Source organism: Camelus bactrianus, chromosome 19 (genome assembly GCF_048773025.1).
Source record: "Camelus bactrianus isolate YW-2024 breed Bactrian camel chromosome 19, ASM4877302v1, whole genome shotgun sequence".
Taxonomy (NCBI): domain Eukaryota; kingdom Metazoa; phylum Chordata; class Mammalia; order Artiodactyla; family Camelidae; genus Camelus; species Camelus bactrianus.
Genome location: NC_133557.1, coordinates 9,957,825 through 9,981,672, shown reverse-complemented (window position 1 = coordinate 9,981,672; position 23,848 = coordinate 9,957,825). Strand labels below are relative to the sequence as shown.

General features: G+C 40.9%; 1 protein-coding gene across 1 annotated transcript; it reads left to right on the top strand.

Annotated features, from left to right (window-relative positions):
• Nucleotides 1–2,968: 2,968 nt before the first annotated feature.
• On the top strand, nucleotides 2,969–12,015 carry DEFB119 (defensin beta 119). Its single transcript, XM_010960906.3, has 2 exons — nucleotides 2,969–3,075; nucleotides 11,765–12,015. Exons 1-2 carry the CDS (start codon nucleotides 3,018–3,020, stop codon nucleotides 11,956–11,958), a joined length of 252 nt encoding a protein of 83 aa, XP_010959208.1. The 5' UTR covers nucleotides 2,969–3,017; the 3' UTR covers nucleotides 11,959–12,015.
• Nucleotides 12,016–23,848: the final 11,833 nt, after the last annotated feature.

Below are 23,848 nucleotides of genomic sequence, written 5' to 3'. Positions count from 1 at the left end.
CTTAAAAAATGTGGTATCTCCCACATCTTTACAAACACATTTTCTCAGGACCTTCCTCATGGTCAGGGCTCTTTTGGAGAGAGTTGTGAGTTTGAATCCTGATCCCCTCAGTGGCCCTGGTTCAGTCATTTTATTTCTCTAAGCCACGGCTTCCTCCTGGGTCAGACATCCCTCCTTGTAAGGATTAACCTCAGGTGATGCTTAATACATAGTCGATGGTATTATTATAAATATTATGTCCATCATGGCTGGGGGTGGGAATGGGTAATGACAACAAATGGGTAGGAGGGATATTTTGGGGGTGATGGAAACATTCAAGATTGGATTGTAGTGATAGTGGTACTGTGAATTTACTAAAATTCACTGCCTTGTACACGTAATGAGTGGATTTTATAACATGTAAATTATACTTCAGTAAACCTGTTATAAAATAACAAAGGTCACAAACAGGTGACCTTCAGTTTTCTGATCTTACCTGCATCTTCTTTCTGCAGAGACTCCTCAAAATTTTCTAGGCAAGCATCACTAGAGGTTGCTTTCTGACTGGCTTCCTCCCTTGGCTGGGACCCCTGTGAGGCCAAGTCTGAAGAAACAATGGGAGACCAGGTTGCGGACAGAAGCCAGTCAGACATGGGTTCAAATCCTGGATTTCCCATTTGGACAGTTGAGCAAAATGCTTATGCTTCTGAGCTTTTGATTTCAAAGCAGTACAATAGGGGGGAAACCATACCTGGCTGCTGTGAGGATGAAGTGAGACTAGACCTGTGAAAGACTTGTCACCAACTTGACAGACAGTCAGTGCTCATGAGCGGGTTATGGTGGCTACTCCCACAGCGTGGGGGAGAGGTTCATCTCTGTGGGTTCCAGCTCACAGTGATGATTTTCTTCTCTCACATCCTTTACATTGATTTTTCTCAGTTGTGATGCAGACCTTGTAATTCCCTAGGGAAGCAACAGCCTTCTTATTAATCTTCCCTTGCTTGCCTCCACCCTGGCAATTATTTTCAACACAGGCTGAAGACAGATTTTTCTGGGTAAAAAGAAATCTGACCATGCCACCATGGTTCTCTCTAAAAGAGCTTCCTATTTCCCATTGCTTAGAGATGGATTCCAAAGCCCTGAGCATGGCATCGAAGGCCCCATAGGATGATTTGGCATCTGCCTCACCTCCCCGTCTGTCTCCAACGTTCACAACCACAGCTGCCTGCCGACCACTCTCCTGACATTCCTCTTTGAAAAATCTGCTTTCTGCTCTCCGTTCTTCTCCCCATCCAGGAGGCCGTTGAGCAGTTCACGTCACGTAAGTCTCAATCTTGTCACGCGTGAGATGGAGGCGTGTGACTTCCACTTCTGAGGCTGGTTCTGAGGATGACAATAATAACAGTGATGAAAAATAATAATAATGATAGTGAATCATGGTTCAGCACTACTATGTGTCAGATCCTTTGCTAAATAGTTTACAAAAGTTATTGCATTTAATTAAATCAGGAGCTATTATGATTGGTATTTTTTCATAAGAGGATCAGAATGTTTACCTTACTCCAGTAGTCTAAGATTCTGGAATTCTCTTCTCTCTCTGTCTCCCCTCATAGTCTCTTAAATTCTGCCTGACGCTGAGCCCTTTGTCAACTTCTGAAGCTCGGCTGAACGGGCGCAGTCCCCAGGCTTTCTCTACGCTCTAGAAGGACTTGGGTTGCCTCCCCATTAGATCACTTCTTACAGCCTTATTCAGTGTATATGTTCTTTGTTCAGTCTACAAACACTTATTAAGCACCTGCAGCATACCCAGTGTGTCAGAGATTGCTAGCTCCTCCCCAAGACCTGTCTTTCCCATCTTCTTAGTAAGACCCCCCTCTGAACTTTAGCTAGTGGCCATGGTTGCCCAGAATAAAGAAACTATTTCCAGCCTCCCTTGCAGCTAGATATGGCCCTCTGAATGAGCTCTGGTCACTGGACTGCAATGGAAGCAACGTGTGCAGATTCTGGGTGGGGCTCTTAAAGGGAAAGGTGCGTACTTCATTTCCTTCCTTCCTTTCTCCCTGACAGCTGGACTGGGGACTCGATGTTGGGAACTGGAGCAGCCCCCATGGATCATCAAATGAAGCTGCCTGATAAGGACGACACAGCATCAAGCCAGGTGGAATCTTGCTCCCTGCTGAGTCATGAAGCTGCTACACTTGACTGCTGGCCAGACTTTTATATAAGAAGGAAATCAGTATCTGTCTTTTGGAATCATTGTTTGGGGAGGACGTCTGTTAAAATAGTTGAAGTCATTTCCTAATTAATACGTCAGGTGATGCTACGGGCACTAGGGTTACAGGGCAAATTTCTGATGTTCTAATGGGAGAGACAAAGTTTAAACATGTAAAATAAATTTAAAAATAACAGATAAATATATGAAGGTCACAAAACAAATTATTATGACACAGAGTGACTGTGGGTGGGAGAACCCTTATCTAAGGTGACCCAGAAAAGCTTCTCCAAAGAAGGTGACGTTGGAGCTGAGGAGACTGAATGATGAGTAGGAGGTGGCTGTGGGCAGCGCTGAAGGCAGAACTTTACAGGAAGAACAAATGACACACACTAGAGGTTTGAACTGGGAATGAGATTGGCAAGTTCAAGATTCAGAAAGACATACATGTGTGTGTCTTTCTGTTAGAAAGTTGAGAATGAGTATTTTTTAAAAATTAAGTGTTTCTTGAGATGTATTTGTGCATTAATTAATTCCTTTGTGGATCTCCAAAGGCCAAATGGCTTTAATTTGCCTGTCTCCTTACCAGGAGGGAAAGGCACTTTGGGCACAGTTGCTGGCCAGTTTCCCACACTCTCATCTTGTGCTTTGCTACGACATCTGCTACACACTGTCCTTTGGCCTGGCTGATCTGATATAAATCCTCTTCTGCTATAATTCACTGCCCACAGTCCTGCCAATAAAAGCAAGGCTCATCCCTGCTGCAGAGAACTCTATTTCCATACCCAGCAGCACAGCTGCCTCCTTCTCCTGTGACCTTCCAGCCATGAAGTGTCTTTTCCTGTTTCTTGCCATCCTTCTGGCCACAGAACCAGTGGTATCAGGTAACTTGGGTGTCTCTCAGATGTCTGGGATCCTGGTCACAGACTTCTCCCCTCCCCCTCCTTTTCCGCCTAATTGGGCAACATCTGAAACCTTTCCTTATTTCAAGTGGTTTTGGGAGGTTTTCTCACAATCATCTCATGTCCACATCTCTCCCTGATTCTTTTTGCCAAGGTGGGGGGATGATAGAAGTTTGGAGCACATGAACTTAACGGCAGGCTAGTATTCTGGTGGGATCTTGGGAGAGGACTTAATGGTGAAGGGTTTGGTGCAGGTTTGGGACTTGCTGGGAGCTTTGGGAGATTAGATTGAAGGCTGGGAAGGGGAATTATAAGGGGGTGGAAAGACTCTGGGGTTGAAGTGATAGAGGGAAGATGAGGATGAGCTAGAGGTAAGGAGTTGGGCTTTCTTGATGGCTTGGAGCAGGCTGGAGGAGGGCATGGGGTTTTGGGTTGAGTACAGCTGGTGTTGGGGATTAGGCTGGGCCTTGGGCTGAGGCTGGCAGGTGTACTGGATGGTGCGGGGTGTTTGAGGTTCAGCTAGGTGATGGACAGCTGCTCAGGACTGAGTTTGGTGCCTTGATTAGATTGGGGTTTAACTTGGAGTTGGGCTCCAGGGGCACTGGGTTTGGTACGGATGGGAGTTCTTATTAAGATTAGACTGGTATTTGAGTTTGGCTTGGGTGAATATGGGATCAAGGAGGACTGGAGATTGGGTTGTGGCTGGAGCTGGGACTTGTTGGGCTCAAGCTAGACAAGGTCAGGCTAAGGATAAGGAGCTGAGTCTGTTGAAACGTGGGTGAATCTCTTCCATTTCCTAGTATTACAGGTGTTCACGGTCCTTTTCCCATTATTCCTCAGCTCCATTAGGTGGGAACTTCATTGGCTTCATGTGATTGGCTTCAAAGTTAGGAGTAGGAGCTTGGGGGATATGAAGACAAAAAGGGGGGATTCTGAAAAAGGCTTTTGTAAAAACCTTAAGTTCTCAACGTTGGAACAATTGCCTCAGTTCTCTCCCCTTGCGAGACCTCTTCTTTCCTTTCCTGGGACTGGGTCTAGCATTACCTACTCAACTCTCTCCTTCCCTTTTCCCCTCCTGCCCCTCCTCCTCTTGTCTTTCCATTGAGGGATACTAACATCCTTAATGGTTGTTCCTATGCCCAGTAACAGACTGTTGGCTGAATGGACATTGCCGGTTGGTGTGCAAAAGTAATGAAGACAGCGTCACACGCTGCTCAGATCGTAAACGGTGCTGTGTCCTTAGTCGTTATTTGACGATCAAACCAATGACAATTGATGGAGTCCTCCCCTGGACCACTCCTCGCCCAACAAACAAGTAAATCATTAAAGCCAAACTTGACAATTCAGGGAAGACACATGGAAATCGTGGATAAAATTACTTTGCTTCAGTTTCCTTAGTTCCCACATTCCATTAAAACTCGCAAATCTGTTTCTTGTGTCAGTCAATCATGAGGAAGGTTATTCCAAATGGATTGAGGGTGGGGGGGATGGCAGATGGGTGTTAAGAATTAGCAGAGAGATATCGATGGGGTTGGGCCACATCCGTGGGGTAATGATTTCAGTCTTGGACATAGTTCCTCATCTACTGGCTTCAGGAAAGGCTATTGGATCAGAGTGGACTGAGAAGAACATATGAGAAGCCAAGAGACTTAAAGACACAGCTAATACCTTGAGAGTGGGAGAATCCTTGGGCTGAGAGAGTTGATCCATCTTGGGGGTGAGTGAGCTGGGGTGGACAGGGACTGAGTAGAGCCCAAATCCTTGGATTTCTAGGGAAGTTGGCTGAGATGCCTTTTTTTTTTAAAGATTACTTTTTTTTTTTCAGGGGGGAGGTAATTAGGTTTACTACTTATTTTATTTTATATTTTGATGGAGGTACTAGGGACTGAATCCAGGACTAGCACTAGTACATGCTAGGAATGCACTGTCACCACTGAGCCATAACCTCTCTCCCCAAAATGCCTTTTGATGCTTGAGAGCCCACAGCCCCAAGGATCAGAAGGTTTCCAAATACCAAAAAAAAGATAAAGCACATAAATTTACTCATTTGTAATCAAATTTGTTCATCGTTTGTTTTTTACCTTCTTCTGTGGATTCATTGATTCATTCATTCAACCTCAGCTGTCCTGTCTCACTTATGAGTCAGACTCCATGCATATACACCTCTCAGAACTCCAGCTTCCCCATCTGTGAGATGGGGTGAATATAACCTATCTCAGGATTGCGGTAAGAATGAAATGGATAATGCAGAATGCAGTGCCCTGTCCATAGTAAGCCCCCAATAAATGTTAGCTGTTGTTAATGTTCATTGATTTAAGCATTGGAGGAATATGTGCTGTGTTAGACTGTGAGGAAAACAGATGCCTGTCTCATTTGAACTAAGAATTTAGCCTGGGAGAAGACTAACCAGTCGGGAACAATGAAGAATTCTGATTGGACAGCTGGAGGACTTGGGGCTCTTCCTAGTCTTTGTTATCTCAAATCCTATTCTCTGGGTCTCATTTATCCAACACAGTTGTTCACCCCTGGACTGTGTTCCCTGCCGTGAGGTCAGAGCCCGGAAGTACTCTGAGGCATGGTGCCTGTCATAGAGACAGAGAGACAGAGTTCACTTTGCACCATGGAGATAATTTGCTCTCGATTCAATATTTCCATTCTTAGACTCTGGAAAGAGAGACCCCTCCTCCTCTGATCATGGTCCTACTCTGGGCTTCCTCTGGCTAAGTCCCTCCTCATGGGTGAGGAGTTTTTGGGGGTAAGGGGGCTTGATCTGCCCAGAGATCTGCCCAGACCACCTGCCCATGGTCCACTAGGCCATGCTTTGAGTAGCTGGGGTCTGGAACTCCCCACCCAAAGAACCCCTGTGCTTTCAGGGACTGCATGGACTTTCCCTCCAGGTTTACCCCTGGAAGGTGGGGTCTATTGCGTCTGCACATCTAGGCAGGAGAAATGCCAAGGGACACTCCTCTTTGCAGGGGCTGAGGGCAGAGCTTGGAGGTTCAGGCTGGAGTGTCCACGACTGCACATGAGAACTGGGTGGAGCTGGGGACGGGCAAGAAGAGATCTGGGCTGGGAGTTGAGCCAGCTCCTCTCGGGCTGCATGGACCTCTGACTCCAAGAGTTATAAACTCAGATCTGACCTTCCAGGTTATTCTGAAGGGATCTTTCATAAAGGGCAATAAGGTATATTTTATTTATGCTGCTTGTTAGCTTGATTCATAACTACTAACTATTCAGGCATAGGATACATGAACCTCTATTTGAATTCTTGTCTAGAAACCCACAACTGTTAGGGTTGAGCCTGGAATTCAGATCCTGCTCTGGCCTCACAGCCCACCTCCAAGCCCACTTCACAGCCTTCATGTCTGTGACCTGGGGTCTGAGGCTGCACACCAGAGCTACCTGTGCCTTGAGGCCCTGGATGAGACCATCCAAAACACTTCCTTGCTGGCCTCCCTGCCTCCAGATATTCTTTGCATTAGTCTCTGTTATCAGGAGGATTATTTCTAGGAAGTTCATCTGACTGTGTTGCTCTCCTGCTTACATATCTTCCTCTGGTCCTCACTGCCCCGGGGTTGGGCATTCAGGACCTTCACGTGGTGGCCCAGCCTCGTTTCTCATGACTGCCACTCTTGGGCTTTCTCTTCAGCTCCCACCATCCTCCCCTGCTCCTCACGTTGCTTTGGTCCATGGGTCCCCACCACCTTGTCCCCATCACCAGGCTTATCTCTGGGATGAGCCCCTCACCCTTCAGAGCCCAGTTAATGCCCCACCCTGGAAAGCCATCACCCAAGCTCTGTCTCACTATTTCTTAATGATTCTAATGATAATAGCTATATAATAGTTGTCATCGACACTTCTGTGCCAGGTGCTGTTCTTGGTGTTTATAGGCCTGAAATCATTCTCTTCTTACAACAACCTTCTTCTTATCCCTATCTCAATGGATGAAGAAACAGAGGTCTAGGAGGTGATATAATTAGCCAAGGTCACATGACATTAAGAGAGCAGGGATTCAAACTCAGCTCCGACTGGCTTCCCAAAGAGTCACTCTTAAGAAGGTATGGCACATATCCTGTTAGTGTGGAATTATTTGTCATTGTCCCCTTCCCACCCATCCCCAAACATACACATACCAGATGGAAATCCTCAGGGGGTGAGAAGACAACTTATTTACATCTGTATGCCTGGTGTTAAGCCCAGGGTGGCTCAGATGTGACTTTCTGGTGAACAACACTTGTTAAGATCCTCCTCTGTGCTTTACGTAGAGACAACCGTGGGGAATGGTGGGATGGTGGGGTGAAAAAAGGGCTTGGAACTCACTACTAAGTCACTGTAAATTTTCAGAAGATACCTAATCCCCTTGTCTGAATGTCTGGACTTAGGGTCTGGGCAGGTGAAATCTTGAAAATTTCGTCAAATTATTCTTTTGGGAGATAAGATTCCATTTCCAACTGCCTTGTCAAACTTTCTTTATTCCAGATAGCACTCAAACTGTGAGAATCTCTAATCTAGGCAACTTTCTCTTATCTTCCCATTTCACAGATGAGGAAACTGAGGTCCAAGGAGGAAAAGTAGCCTATGTTCATAAGTAGGTTCAAAACAATGACGGCATTGATAAGCAGATTTTCCTCTGAGTTCTGGTGAGAGGGCTACAGGGACATGGAAGGTGACATTAAGTCACTGTGGGTGGTGGCACTTAGTGATATAGGCCTGGTAGGAGGGCAGGTGGGAGGAGCTGCAGCCCCCCTGACAAAAGCTTTCCAGTTAGTTTGAATATCTTTGAAACTCCTTTCTGGGGTGCCGTGGCCTCTCTCCAGGGGGGAAGATTGAAGCAGGCTGGCCTGCCTGCTCTCCCATCTCAGATGTATCCTCTGTACATTCTTCTTCTTCTTCTTCTTTTAGAAAGGTGTAGAATATCTATTTTCTTTCTTTCTTTTTTGGGGGGGTAGTAATTAGGTTTGTTTATTTATTTATTTTTGGAAGGGGTGCTGGGGATTGAACCCAGGACCCTGTGCATGCTGAGCCTGCGCTCTATGACTTGAGCTATACCCTCCCTGCTGTACAGTCTTCTTTTGGACGCAAGTCCCACATTGGCCTTTCTTCTCAAGGAAAATGGAAAAGGATCTCATCTCCAGGGGATATGACAGAAAGAGTGGTGTTTTTGCTCTTGTAAGGCTTCCTGGAATCTCTCTTTTCTTCCTTGTAGGCTGAGGAGTGAGGATGGGGATAAACTTTGTCTGTGGAGAGCAGGCACCCCTGAGATGAGGGGTTGACCCGGCGGTTGTAGAAGCGTTGACCCCAAAGCAAGGATGGCTGGGCACCTGTCCTGGACCTTTCCTGGGACTGATACACAGGCCTGCTGGTGTAGCTTAAGCTCAAGTCAGCCTCTGTTTGCACAGCAGTGTCCACAGTCTGAGTTACATTTGATACTTGGATGAGGAATTCATCTTTGATTCTTGTCCAAGCACCACACGAATAAAAATATTTCCTCCTTATCTCTCCTCATCCTTGCTTGGACAACATATGTTCTTTGGTGAAAATAAAATTGAATAGATCCCTTTTATTCAATGCAAGGGTTTAGGTTTTCAGTGTGTGTTTGAGTGTGTGTGTATTAAGCCCGTTTGGACATAGGGGACCCTATGTTCTTAGCAGCAAGTTCAAGGCCTGGCAAAGAGTGGGTGCCACTAACCATTTGAGGAATGAATGAGAGGCCCTTGAATGCCAGTTCAGAAGTTTGGGTTTGATACTGAAGACCATAGAGGGCCAGGGGTCCAACTGTCATTATCTAAAAATCAGTTATACTTCTATATCCTATCACTGAACATGTGAACATTGAAATTAAAATTACAATACCATTCACAATCATTCCAAAAAAATAAAATGCTTAAGTGTAAGCCTAATAAAACATGTACAGAAATTGCAGGCTGAAAACTATAGAATGGTGATAAAAAAATCAAAACTATAAATAAGTGAAGAGACATAGTGTGATTATAGATTGTAAGATTCAACTAGGAAATATGTCAACTCTCCATAAGTTGAAAGACACATTTATCACAATTGTTATCAAAATTCCAGAAAGCTTTTTTTGTGGACATAGGTGAGATTATTCTGTCTGTATCTCGTCTATAAAGAAGTCCACAAAGGAGTGGGCATAGCTAAAAACAAAGAAAAAGTCAGAGGAATGATTCTACTAGGTTTCAAGATTTATATAGCTAAAGTAACCAAGACTGTGTGTTCCTGGTGGAGAGACAGCCACATAGATCAGTGGAACAGAATAGGAAACTCAGAAATTGCCTTACACAAGTACAACCAACTGATTTTCCACAAATTAACCCCAAATAGATCACAAACTTAAATGTAAAATGTAAACTTGTAGAAGAAATATAGGAAAAACTTTCAGACCTAGGGCTAAGTGAAAAGTTCTTGGAAACGAAGAGCGTTAATCCAAAAAAGAAAAAAAATCAATAAATTGGAAGTGTAAAATGTAAAACTTTCACTCTGTGAGACCCTGTGAAAAGGATAGATGGAAAGACAAACTACAGACTGGGAGAAAAATCACACATCTGGCAAAGAACTTGTATCCAGAATATAGAAACAACTGTCAAAACAGTGAAAAACAAATGATTCAATTTGAAGAAAAACATGAAAAGATATTTCACTGAAGAGAATATACAGATGGCAAATAAGCACATGAAAAGATGTTCAACATCATTAGCAATTAGGGAAATGCAAAACCACAGTAAGGTTCCCTACATACCTATTAGAACCACTAAAATTAAAAACAGCGACACCATATAATCCTGCAATCCCACACCTGGGAATATATCTGAAGAAAACTCTAATTTAAGAAGGTACACGCACCCCCATGTTCACAGCAGCACTATTTACAATAGCCAAGACATGGAAGCAACCTAAATGTCCACTGACAGATAAACAGATAAAGACGATGTTATACACACACACACACACACACACACACACACACACACACACATACACTGGAATACTACTCAGCCATAAAAAAGAATGAAATAATGCCACTTGCAGCAACATGGATGGACCTCAGGATTACCATACTAAGTGAAGTCAGTCAGACAAAGACAAATATCATATGATATCACTTATATGTGGAATCTAAAAATATGATACAAAGAAACTTACTTACAAAATAGAAATAGACTCACAGACACAGAAAACAAACCTATGGCTACCAAAATAGAAAGTGGGGGAAGGATAAATTAGGAGTTTGGGATTAAAATAGACACGCTACTACATATAAAATAGATAAACAAGGACCTACTGTACAGCACAGAGAACTATATTCAAGATCTTGCAATAATGGAAAGGAATCTGAAAAAGAATATATATACATATATACATATAAATGAATCATTTTGCTGCACATCTGAAACTAACACAACATTGTAAATCAACTATACTTCAATTAAAAAGTAGTGACAATACCAAATAGTGGAAAGGATGCAGAGAAACTGGATCTTTTATACACTGTGAAATGGTACAACCGTGCCCTGGAAAATTGTTTGGTAGTTTCTTTCTTAAAAAACTAAATATGCAATGACTATACTACCCAGCCAATGCACTCTTGGGCCTTTATTCCAGAGAAATGAAAATTTAGTTCCAGCAATTTGTAGGCAAATGTTCATAGCAGCTTTATTTTCTAAGGGATTCGTTAAATAAAAAGTTATTTTTTTAGACCAGTTTTAGGTTCACAGCAAAATTGAGAAGGGACGGATTTCCCGTAGCTTTTTGCCCGCATTGCTGCAGGACCACTCCTATTTTCAACATCTGGTACATTTGTTACAATTGATGAATCTACATTCAAATCACCCAAAGTGCATAGTTTACATTAGGATCCACTCTTGGCGTTGCACATTCTATGGGTTTGGAAAAATGTATGATGACATGAATCCACCAATATAGTATCACCCAGAGTATTCTCACCACCCTCCAAATCCTCTGTGCTCTACCTACTCGTCTCTTCCCCTACTCCAATCCCTAGTAACCACTGCTCTTTTTTATTGTTTCCTTTTCCAGAATGTCACATAGTTGGAATCAAACAGTATTTAGCCTTCTCACTTTGGCTTCTTTCACTTAGTGATTAATATGCATTTAAGCTTCTTCCATGTCTGTTTATAGCTTGGTAGCTCATTTCTTTTTTAGCGCCAAATAATATTCCATTGTCTGCATGTATCACCATTTATCTATCTTCTCACCTACTGAAGGGCATCTTGGTTGCTTCCAAATTTTGGCATTTATGAACAAAGCTACTATAAATCTCTGTGTGCAGATTTTTTCCTGGACATGAAATTTCAAGTCCTTTGGGTAAATACCAAGGAGTGCAGTTGTAGGATTATAAGGTCAGATTACGTTTAGTTTTGTAAGAAACCACCAAAATGTCTTCCAAAATGGCTAGACCGTTTTTCATTCTCACCATCAATGAATGAGAGTTCCTGTTACTCCACTTCCCTGCCAGCATTTGATGTTTTCACTGTTCCAGTTCTGGGTCATTCTAATAGATGTGCAGTGGTATCTCTTTATTGTTTTAGCTCTTTATGTTTTTACTATGCTCTCTGACTCATCAGATCTATGTTACTGCTAAATAGAAATTAACTGTTTTTGTTTTTGTTTTTGTTTTTGTTTTTTTGGCCAGGCAGACGTCACATCCTTCGATGCATGGGTAACTTGGGAATCTGTAGACCCTCTTGCAAAAAGGCTGAACAGCCCTACCTCAACTGCAGAAATTATCAGTCATGCTGCCTCCAGTCCTACGTAAGGATAGACATTTATGGCAAGGAGGGGAAAAACGACTGGAGCCAAGAGAACCGCTGGCCAAAAATATCTTGAGTGCTAGTGATCACCATCCTCAACCTGCTGCCAATACCCCTCATTAAAATTCATGCACCTGCCAACCTTGTGTGTCTTTCATCCATTGGAAATCGCAGTGAGAGACTGGGTTTTGCATGGTGAGAGATCTGTCCCACTCTGGATCCAGACCTGTGAGAGAGAAGGCTGGAAACAACTGGAGTGACCAAGAGAGAGAGAATCTAGACACATCAGTGATGATGGGGAGAGAATGTGCTTGAGCCCATTGAGGAGGGGTTGCAGGGTGCAGGCAGAGCCGTGACTTAGTCTGTGCTATGTTGGACTCAGTGGTGGGGACCAGAACCAGTGGGAATGATGCATAGGGCAGTAGACGGAGGTCCTGTAACAAATACATCCTAGTCCACGGAAGAACTCCCTAACCAGCTGGTGTAATGTAAAATAAGTCTTCCTGTCAAGGTTTCAAGTTGTGATGCTGAATGTCTGTTTGGTGATTACCGTGGAAGGACCTGAAACATCAGATGACGTTGCTCTTTCTGATGATCGTTAAGGTCTTTTACTTCTTGAGAAGCTAGGAGGCTTGTGCCCTCAGTTACAACCAACACTAGCTTTTAAAGGTAAAATTCTAATTTGACTTTTTAATGTCTTACCTCTACTAGTATCTTATTTTCTAATATCTGCTAATATTTCCATTTTAGTTCCACATTTTGTCAAAAGGAGAGTAGCCGAGCTTGCCAATTATCTTTCTCGATTTCTCTGCTTGTCCTCAACGCTTTACAATTTGCTTTTGTGGTTATTGTTCTACTGATTCTGGCCAAGGTCACCAGCAGAACTTGTTTTTAAAAGTTTCATATTTGTTGCTCAATTTCTATCTCACTCGGCCTCTTGGTAGCATTTCCAACCACAGTTCATCCCCTCCTTGACAATCTTAACTTGACTGGCTTCTGTGGCTTCACTCTTCTTTTTTTCCTCCTAACTTTTGGGCTGCTCTTCATTTATTTTGGGGTGTTCCTTTTCTGTCCTTTGTCTCACTGCATTCCTCCGAAGTTTCTCGTCTCTTGTGAGAATAAAAACCCTCCTCCTTCCTGGGAAAAGGTTGACAGCTCTATAGCCATGATAGTAAATAAATATTTTGAAAGGTTTTAAACCTTTCTCATTGAGTAGAGACAACTTGGTTTAGTGAACACACCTCTGAAAACCAAATTCTCGTGGATAGCATTATGCTTTGAAGGTCAGCCAATCAACGCTGGATTCACTTCTGTGTATACACTTCTAAATGGACGTCACTCAACCCCACATCTGTAACCAACACCACTCCCCAAAAGGCTTCTGTCAAATGCTGTAACAGTTCAGCACTTTGCTCCACCTAATGGCCTATGCATGACCAGGATGGCTCTATTTTATTTAAGAAAGCAATGTTTCAACATTTTGGTTTCAGACATTGACAGCTTCATCCTTTGACAGTTACCTTCTTTTCTCCCTCCATCTGTGCTGCCACACATCCTCTCACGACCACAATGCTTACAGCCTGGAGAAAAGTGTTGGTTCTGGACCTCTGTTTCTGGCAGAATGATAATCTAAGAATCCAGATTAACCCTCCCATTGAAAATATCTAAAATAACTTGTTGAAAATATACCAAAAAAATAAACTTAAGTGTCCTCGATTTTGAAAGAAAAAAAAAAAGATAAAGACTATAAAGGCCAGTGAAACCAGGTACTTTTCTGAAGGCAGTAACTAAAGTTGGCTTTTGTCTTGAGAACATTTGCGGAATCACGTGAACTCAACCTTTGGTTTCCATGACTTTGGCCAATGTGGGAGTGGGCAGGGGAGAGAAGACAGTAGTGTCTAGGGTCTGAAGAAGTGTGAGTCTAACAGGGGACTCCTACATAAATCTCGGTCCTGAAAGTTTTATCTAAGCTGTGTAAAGATGAAACAGATACAATGTTCCTTCTCCTTTACCTTCGATTTCTCAAGGAAAATTGCTTGGTCTTGAACCTTGGTACTTAGTATATAGGAAAAAACTCCATTGAGAATTTACAGCCTCAAACTGGCTCTCACATAGTCTCTTAGCTTGAAGTCACAGTGTACGAATGGTCCCAGAAAAATCAAGATGAAGATTTAGCTTAAAGTTGTCCCAAATTCATAGTGACAAAGACATCTGACAGAAGCAAATGAAAGGATAGACTTTTAGGACAGGACTCAACTAATTTACTCAGATAAGTTTCCAAGGAAAATGCAAAGATCAGAGCCCCAAATCATAAAACATGCAAGGAAATAAGGTACCTTGAATTTAGGCCAGCAGAAACCACAGACCAGAGATTCAGACTTTCAAAGACTGAAAATATTAGAATTACTAGTAATTCGAATGATCTGCTAGCACCAGCCAGGAGTACTGCATGACAGCCTGATTTAGAGGTGGCCCTGAAATTAGACAGCGAGTAAGGGAAATCTTTTCAGTAGAAAGAGGGCTAGTCTAAGGTATGGATCTGTAGTAATTCATGGACAGTGACAGAGGGTTGACTGGTGGGTTGGTCAGGGTCTCAGAAAGAGCAAGATTAGTAGATTTGTAACACTGAGGTATTTGGTGAAGTTGTGTGGCTGGACCTCTCTGAAAGGGGATGGGGTGTGAATATATTTTTGCGCCATCACAGGCAGATAGATAAAACTCTCAGTAATAAGGGGGACAAAACGATCCATCTTTTCACCCACAATTAAGGGGCCATCTCTACCCTTGGATGTCTATATGTGGTCAAGGCTTGGTCAAGGAGACGGACCTATGCAGCCAAACTTTCAACAGCTTCTCTTCCGATCTGAAGCAACTGGGGTAAAAACGAGTCCTCCCAGCTCCCACCTGGGCCGGCCAGTTCCCTACAGTGAGCGAGAACATGGGGCATTAGGGCCAAAGACAGCTGTTAAGATGGTTGCTTTCACCTGAGGTGTCTGCGGCTATAAAAGGAAGCCTTCATAAGGATCCTAGAAGCTCCTTTCCCAAACACAAAGACTTGGAATTTTGATTGTGGTCATTTATATTGCCATCGAGAGGCAGGACTAACACACTGGCTGCCTTTGGGATTCCAAAAGACTTGCTGAGAAGACAGAGGGACAAATGGAAAGACCAGTGTTGGACTACTTTAAGTAGTTAAGGCTGGGCATAGGTAACCTGCAACCGGGGCACTGAAAATGGATGTAAACTTGTGGAAATAATTTGAAATTTCAAGAAAAGCACTGAGGAGTTTATCATTGGAAAATTTTGGACTTCTTTACACAGCTGTTTTTGTGTTGGGTCATGGTGGTATGTTCAGTGCATTAATCTATATGACTTAATCTATCCCTTTGAGGATGGGGTGAGTGACAACCAAGAGGAAGTCATGAACTTGGGTGAACTTCTGGAAGAGAGAGATGAGTTTTCACTGCCGGGTCAGACTTTTCATCTCCTTTATTCCTGAGCTTTATTCTCAGTTGGTTGTAGAGGGCCCTTCTGTTGCAATTTGATCTATAATACCCGATACCAAATCAGGTGAGGGTTTGTAAGAAGTGACAGTTTCCTCGTTTGAGGGCATTTGCTCTTCGACTGGAACACAGCAGGATTGATGATTTTTACATACTGCTTTTATGACTTCGTCAGCATTGCATTTTTTCCTGCAGCGCCCTGAGTTATGCCAGCATTTTTTTCCACCACGATAGGCTGAAATACAAAAGGAAATACCACTGATTTTAGGATACCGGTGCTCTCAATTCTACAAGCATGGCTGTGCACTTGACATCCCATGACAACATCACGGGTCATAATTAGAATATGGCCGCGAGGTTCCCGACTCAGGCGTGGTAAATACTGTGTTTCTGAAAGTATCTGTTCCCAAACTCATATCTGTCCATTTTTAAAAACTTTTCTGAAAGTGAGATGCATTCTTACCATAAACGAAAAGACACTTGCTAGTCAGAAGGAATTGGAACTAGTTATAAAGAAGCCACTGGGCCTGTGTGAAGCTACCCACATAAAGAAAGTTCCTCTTGTCACTGGGATTGAGTTATTTGCATTGCTCACATCCTACGTGGCTAAATTTCTTTGAATACTTTCAAAATATACATTTGAATAAGTATATAAAATATATCCTTGTACTTTAAAAAATAATAAAATGAACACCCATGCATTCTGATTAAGAAATAGAACATTATTAGAGCCTTACCATGGTCTAGGTGTTCCTAAGAAAGATGCAGGTATTAGGGCTTCTTAAACTTCGTAATTTGCATATGAATCACATAGAAGCCTGGTTAAAATGCAGATTCTGTTTCAATTGGTGGGAAAGGGTCTGAGTTTCTGCTTTTCTAACAATCCTCTAGGTACCAGTACTGCTAGTGCACGGACAACATTTTATGCAACAAGGTTTTAGTCTGTAAAAAAAACCTTAATACATTCCATTTGTTTAATAGCCTACATTCTATATTTTCCAACCAAATGCAATAAAATTAGAATGAAAAATCCCATGTATCTGAAAATTAAACAATATGATAAAAAAATAAGACAAATTAGAAGCGTAGAAATAATGAAATTAGAAATAATGAAATCAGAAAACGTCTGGATAGACTGATTAAGAAAAAAAAAGGAAAATAGAAATGACACCATTCATGAAATGGTGAAATAAAACCACATACAACATGTAAAAAATAACAGAAAAGAACTGTCAACAATTCTACACTAATAAAATTAATTAAAGTCTAGATGAAATAGGTAAATGCCTAAAAATATTTGAATGATAGCCTAGGAAGAAAACACAAACCTACATCAATTAATCAGTGTTTGAAAATTGAAATGTGAAAAAAACTCTTCTTCCTCAAGGCCTCAGCCCTAGATGATTTTTAACATTTTTTTATTGAGTTATAGTCATTTTACAGTGTTGTGTCAAATTCCAGTGTAGAGCACAAATTTTCAGTTATACATGAACATACATATATTCATTGTCACATTTTGTTTTTTTCTGTGAGCTACCACAAGATCCTGTATGTATTTCCCTGTGCTATACAGTATAATCTTGTTTATCTGTTCTACATTTTGAAATTCCAGTCTGTCCCTTCCCACCCCCCACCCCCTTGGCAACCACAAGTTTGTATTCTATGCCTATGAGTCTGTTCTAGATGATTTTAAAAACTGCAGTGATACGTATAACATAACATTTAGCATCTTCACCATTTCTAAGTGTATGGTTCAGTATAATTCACTTTGTTGTGTTGCCATCACCCACAGAACTCTTTTTTAATCTTGCAACAGAAACTTTGTACCCATTAAAAAAATACCTCACCCCCACCACCTTGGCAACCATCATTCTGTTTTCTGTCCTGATAAATCTGACTACTCTAAGTGCCTCATGTGAGTGGAATCATGCACTATTTGCCATTTTGTGACTGGCTCCTCCACTTAGCATTATGTCGTCAATGTTCATCCACATGCAGCATGTGTCAGAATTTCCTTCCTTTTTAAAGCTGAATAATATTCCACTGCATGTGTAGACCACAGTTTCTTTATCTCTTCATCAATCAACAGATATTTGGATTTCTTCCAGCTTTGAGCTATTGTGAATGATGCTCTTATCCTAGCTGATTTTAAAAATAAGTTCTACTAATTTCACAGAAGATCCAAATACTAATCTTACATAAAAAGTTCCAGAAAATAGCAGAGTGAGGGAAAGAAAAGCTGCCTGCATCATTTTATTTATTTATTTATTATTTAATTCTTACTTTCTATTGAAGTGTAGTCAATTTACCATGTTAGTTTCACATGTAAAGCAAAGCAATTCAGTTATACCCATACATACATATGTATATATTTCAGATTCATTTCCATAACAACTCATTACAAGAAATTGAATATAGTTCCCTGTGCTGTGCAGTAGGTCCTTGTTGTTTATCTATTTTATATAAGGTGATATGTATATACTAACCCCAAACTCCTTTTGTGAGACAACTGTAACTTTGATTCTAAAACTAGAAAACAATAGGTTCATTTTCTTTATAAATGTAGATTTTAAAAACCCTGAAGTATCAGCCAATTGAATTCAACAGTGTATTAAAATATATTATGATCAAGTAGGGTTTAACTCCAAATGCAAAATATTATCCAACATTAAAAGATCCTTCAATGAAATTTACTACCTTTATGGAATTAAGGAGATAAATAATAGAATTATATTGTTTTATGCAGAAAAATGACTTGATAAAGTTCAATGCTTGCTTATGATGAAAACCTGAGGCAAAGCAAGAATAGTAGGAATTTCCTTAATTTGGTGAAGGTTATGTAGTAAATTCTAGAACTAACATTATCTAATGGAGAAACGAATTCCCACTAAGGTCAGGAAAACAAAAAGATATTCTCTATTATTACTATTATTTGAAATAATAGTCGCATACCTGGCCAATGCTTAAAGGGGAAAAAAAAAAAAAACCAAAACACCAAACCAGAGTATGAGGATTGGAATGAAAGAGAGAAAATTGTCATTCATTCTAGCAGTCATGATTATAATATAAAAAAGGGACCAACAAAATATAGTTAATAGGGGTTTAGAAGTTGTGTCACATCAACCTACAAGACTCATTAGCACTTCTCTACATCAGCCACAACTAACTAGAAAATAAATTAACATACACAGCAGAGCTCTGAAATACCTTGTTTTAAACTGAGAATATCTAAGACCTCTATGGTCTTAAAACTATAGCAGAAGACATGATCTTAAATGAGATGACTTAATTATATAGATTCACTTCCCTATAAATTAATCCACAAATTTAACGGAATTCAAATCAAAATCCTAGTGGGATTTTGAGGAAACTTCATTTTACATTAAAATTTATAATGAAGTATAAAAGCCATCAATTGCTAAGATTATGTTTTTAAAAAGCAAGACAAAAGCTTGCCTTTCTAGACACTGACAGCCTATCAAGCCATGGTAACACAAAAAATATAGTAGATTGTCACCAGAACAAATAGATCAATAGAACAGAATAGACAGCTTGAAATAGACCCATGCTTAAATGGGGAACCTGATACACAATAACAATTTCACCGTGAATTAATGGAGAGGCATAGATTATTTAGCATACAGTGTTGGGCAAACTGGTGAACTCCATGAGAAAAACAAAAGTGGATATACACATTCCATCTGGTGGCTTAAAGATCTAAATGTGAAAGGCAAAGTTAAAAAGTTATTAGAAGATAATGTCAGAGATTTCCTTTTAGACACAAGAATGGGAAGAATTTCTTTAACAAAATCACCAATCACAACCCACAAGGCAAAATACTGTTGAATTTGAATAGCCCGGAATTAAGTATTTCTGTTCAGTTGAAGGATATATCATGGGCAGAATTTATAGACAGGTAGATGACAGATTGGGGGACAATATTCAGGGACTAAAACTGATGAGATAATAATGTAAAATATAGATAAAGATCTCCTGCCTGTCAACGAGAAAGTATCACTTGCCCAGTAGAAACTGTGGGCAAAGGATATAAACAGGCAATTAACAGAAGTGGAAAAAGGCACAAGTTTATTCATTCAACAAATGTTGAAGGCACTGTTCAAGATACAGGGGCTACTCTCATTAGCGAAATGAGCTAAACTTTCTGCTCTTACGGGTATCTGTCTTCTCAGGAGACAGTAAATGAGACTGTAAGTAAGAGAAAAAATTGAGACCTTTTTTTACGTCAGATGTTGTTAGCATAGATGATAAGCATTCTGGAGAGCAGGAAGCAGGGAAGGGTGAGTAGGAAGTGTGTGATTAGAAGGGAAACAATAAAAGACCCCATTAAGAAGGAAGTGAGAAAGTGAGCTATGACACTAACTGGTGGGGGAAGTGTACCAGGCAGAGGAAGCAGCAAGCAAGGAGGCAGGAATTATCCCAAAGTTTCTGCAAAACCTTTAGGTTGCTATGGTGACTGCAGACAAAGTTGGGTGGAGAGAATTAGAGAAATATAATGGAAGTTGAGAGCTCCCAGGGTCTTGCAGGTCACTGAAAGCAAGCCGTTCCTATACTTTGATCCCAGTAAGAGAAATGCAAATAAAAACAGCCGTGTGATATTCCTTTATACCCATCAGACAGGTAAAAATAATGCTGAGCATTGGAGGGATTATGGTGACGTGGTGACCCTGGTGCACTGCTGGTGAGAGGTACGGAGATTTCCCTGCCCCTATAAATATCACTGATTTTTATTCTTCTTTCTTAAACATAGGGATGGTCCAAGATAAAATAGGAAGACATTATGCTTCCTTCATCATCTCAACTATTCCCCCTAAGGGAATGGTGCCAAATTTATCTCTTACCAGAACACTCAGACTTAAAACCCTAGAACATGTAATATTTCCTTTGCTCCCTACATGTTCCATTTCAATGATTTATGGATTGCTCTAACAAGATCTTTCATATCTGTGTCTTTCCTAGTCTCAACACCACCACCAGAACTCAAACAGACACACTGGTCCCATGTGGATCATGTGAAATTGTCCCTGATTGTGTCTGGAATTGCACCTGGAGAATTATACTCAAAACCTCTCGAGATCTACTTATTTCTACTGGCACTGTCCTGAAAGGCGTACACAGGAGGAATTAATGGAATAAAATATTTCACACTTACCTTTTGATTTCAAAGCCATCTGATTTCAAGGAAATCTATTTTGTATAAATCCTTATCCAAATATGTAGAGATATTCATACAAGTACGTTCCTTGATGGGTTCTTAGAAAACTGGGGAATTCCCAAATGACTGCTCATAAATTATGACTTATTCCACTGTGGAATTTTACAACTTTACAAAGAATGAGGCAGATCTTTAGGTGGTGACATGAAAAGATGGTCACAAAATATTATTAAGTGAATGAAGAACACAGCATAACCACATGTATGGTGTGCTTACTTTTTATATAAAAAAGGAATATATAGATTAGTTTTTATATGACTGTGTTCATATTTTGAAATGTATCTTGAGAGATTTACAACAAAGGAGAAAGCAGGGTATGCTGAATAGAAAAATTATTCAGGTCCTCCTCAGTAGCAATTTCAAAGTTCTGGTTGTGACTTTTGATATACTTATAAAAGCAGTGATTATTAAAAGCATAGACTTTTATTGGACAAGAGAGAAGGAAATTCAGCTCTATTTTTTTTTTTTTGCATAACAGCTCTGCAGATATTTTCTGACCTGTTTGCTCAATTCCAGGCTCTGAGAAAAGAGAAAAGAACTCATTTAAAGCTGTAACAGGATTTCTAGGATCAGGGAAACTTAGGAAAGTAGGCTTGGGGAATCCTTTTCAAGAGCTGGCACAAAGTGGAAAGAGAACTGAAATGAGTTAAGCTGTCATCTGGTTCCTTAGGTGGCAACTTGGAACAGAGAACCAAGGACAACTCAGATGTTGGGGTTGCCCCTGTTGATTGCGGATAACTTGTCTACCTTCAGGTCTACCCCTGCCAGGGAATGTAGTCCCAATATGGGGGCTATGGCGTTGCTCAGATTAGGGGGTACAGTGACACACTGTAATTTACATGGGCCAGAGCCTATTCTACCTCCATTTTCTCAGCTTCCCTGGGTTCTGATTACCTGGGATCACTTGTGGTAGGAACACAAGCACAGTAAAAGTCAGGAGCAGAAGTCTCATGGTCCTTGGGAAGTAGGAGGCAGTGGATCCAGGAGTCCAGAACACGTTGCGCAGTATGAATCTGAACTAGAGTTTTATTGGCCTCTCTAGGGTGGGGGCAGAGGGATGGGGCACTGAACTGGACAGATCTGTAAATGCTAACCCATGCAGAACAACAGTCTGTTGGCTGGTACATTGATCAAGCATCGGATACAGCCACTGGGAGGGCACGCAAAGGTTTTATAAGTCACGGGCTTTTAGGAAGTGTTTGGAGATATGGAGACAGAGGGTTGCTCAGAGATTGCTACTTTGCCATTCTGAGATTAAGAGGATCTGGCTGTATTTCAGACCATGTTAGATTCTGTTAGCTTACCAATACCCATGTGCTTCTGCATTTTCCAGCCTTTCTTGTAGCTAGGTTAGTGTCATGTGACTGGGCTCTGGCCAATGGGAATAAGTAGTAAAATGATGAACGTCTTCCTACCTTGGCTGTTAAGGACAATTTATATGATCATCCAGCCCTTTTCCCCCTTGGTGTGATAATCTTAGATGCCACATATTTCAGATGCTGTAATTAATGACAAGTTGGAGAATGTCTGAGTGACCCACGTTGGACTTTGTATAAGCAAAAATAAATTACTGTTTTTAAGCCACTGAGATTTCCGGGTTTATTTGCTATTGCAATATATTCTATCATATCCTGACTATATTTTCTTTGTATCCTCTCCTTAGAACATTGTGCCTAAGATACTTTTTCATGGCTATTTGTTTCAGGCTTTAGCTTGAATGTCACATTCTCAGAAGGGATTTCTCTGAATATTCTAAAGTAGGCACTCTTACTCAGTTGTTATTTGGTCTGAGTCACTTTCTTGTTTCACCTATAATAGCAACAAAAAATTCATCATTTTTCACTTGTTTATTTTCCACTTTTTGCTGGATAGAAAGCTTCCTTGGATCAGGCAACAAACTTGGCATCTTCAATACTGTAGCCCCAGTGTCAACCACAATGTCTTTCAATATCATTGTTATTTGGAAAACATCTGTTGAATAATTAATGAAATGGACCCTATTTGGCATCAGTTTTCTTATCTATGAAGTGTGATAGTACTAGCCTCCATGTCACAGTTAAAAAAATTTTTTTTTTAGTGCTGCTATGTTTTGAGTAGTGATTTATTCTTAGAGCTCAAATTTAACTGTTGTTCAATTTCCCAAAAGGGAAATAGAGCTCCTGATACTTTAACATTTGAAGCTTAGAAAGAATCATATCTGCAGGGAACTTATAATTATTAACAAAAACTGGTTGGATGAGGGCTACTCAGTGAGGAACTTTCTGCAAGACTGTGGCCAGTACAGCAGGGCTTAACCTCACTTGCTGCTAAAAGCCCTTCTTTTTATTTGGGACAAGATTTTCTTACAGGTTCCCATAATGTGAGATCATTACATATTCAAACCATGAAGGGGAGCTCAAGGCTTCTCATCTTGTTGAATCTCCAAGAAGATGGAGATGTGCAGAGATCAAAACCAATACAGAGTCCTTGAGGACTCCGAAGTGGCCCTTGGGAATGGACCTCTTGTAGGTTTTGGTGGGGGGGGAAGGGGGACAAGATAAGTGGGTTTATTTATTTATTTTTGATGGTGGTACTGGGGATTGAACCCAGGACCTCATGCATACTAAGCACACACTCTACCACTGAGCCATAACCCACTCTGAGAATGGGCCTCTTAATGGAGGCCACAAAAAGGTATCAAATGAACCTGATCTTGAGCTCTCTCCTCCCTTTGGTGTTTATGCTGGAACATTTATTTGAGGTTTCTGGGTTTTTTTTTTTCCTTTTCTGGGGCCTCCTCCCCTAACACAAATATGTTTAGGAAGACAAGTATTATCACACAGGGTTCAGCTACTTTCTACACAGGCCCTCGGATTGCCAAATATGGTCGGAGCTTGGGTCAAGAAAATAAGCCCCTGGAGCCTGCAAATCAACAAAGTTATCTTTGTTGTTTAGTCTTTAAGCAAAGGAGACACAAGGATTCCTCAGGGCACACTTCTGGCCCGGCCACTTTCTAGGGCAGGGCATCAGACAGAAGTTTGTTGGTTTATTATTTTTTTATTTAGACAAGTGTTTTATTTTTTAATTGAAATTTATTGGACACATAACATTGTGTAAATTTAAGGTATGGGACAGGTTGAGCTGATACATTTATATATTGTATCAAACATATATGATTGCCATTGCAATGATAGCACCTCTATCATGTCGCATAATTATCATTTCTTTTTTGTAGTGAAGACAACTATGAT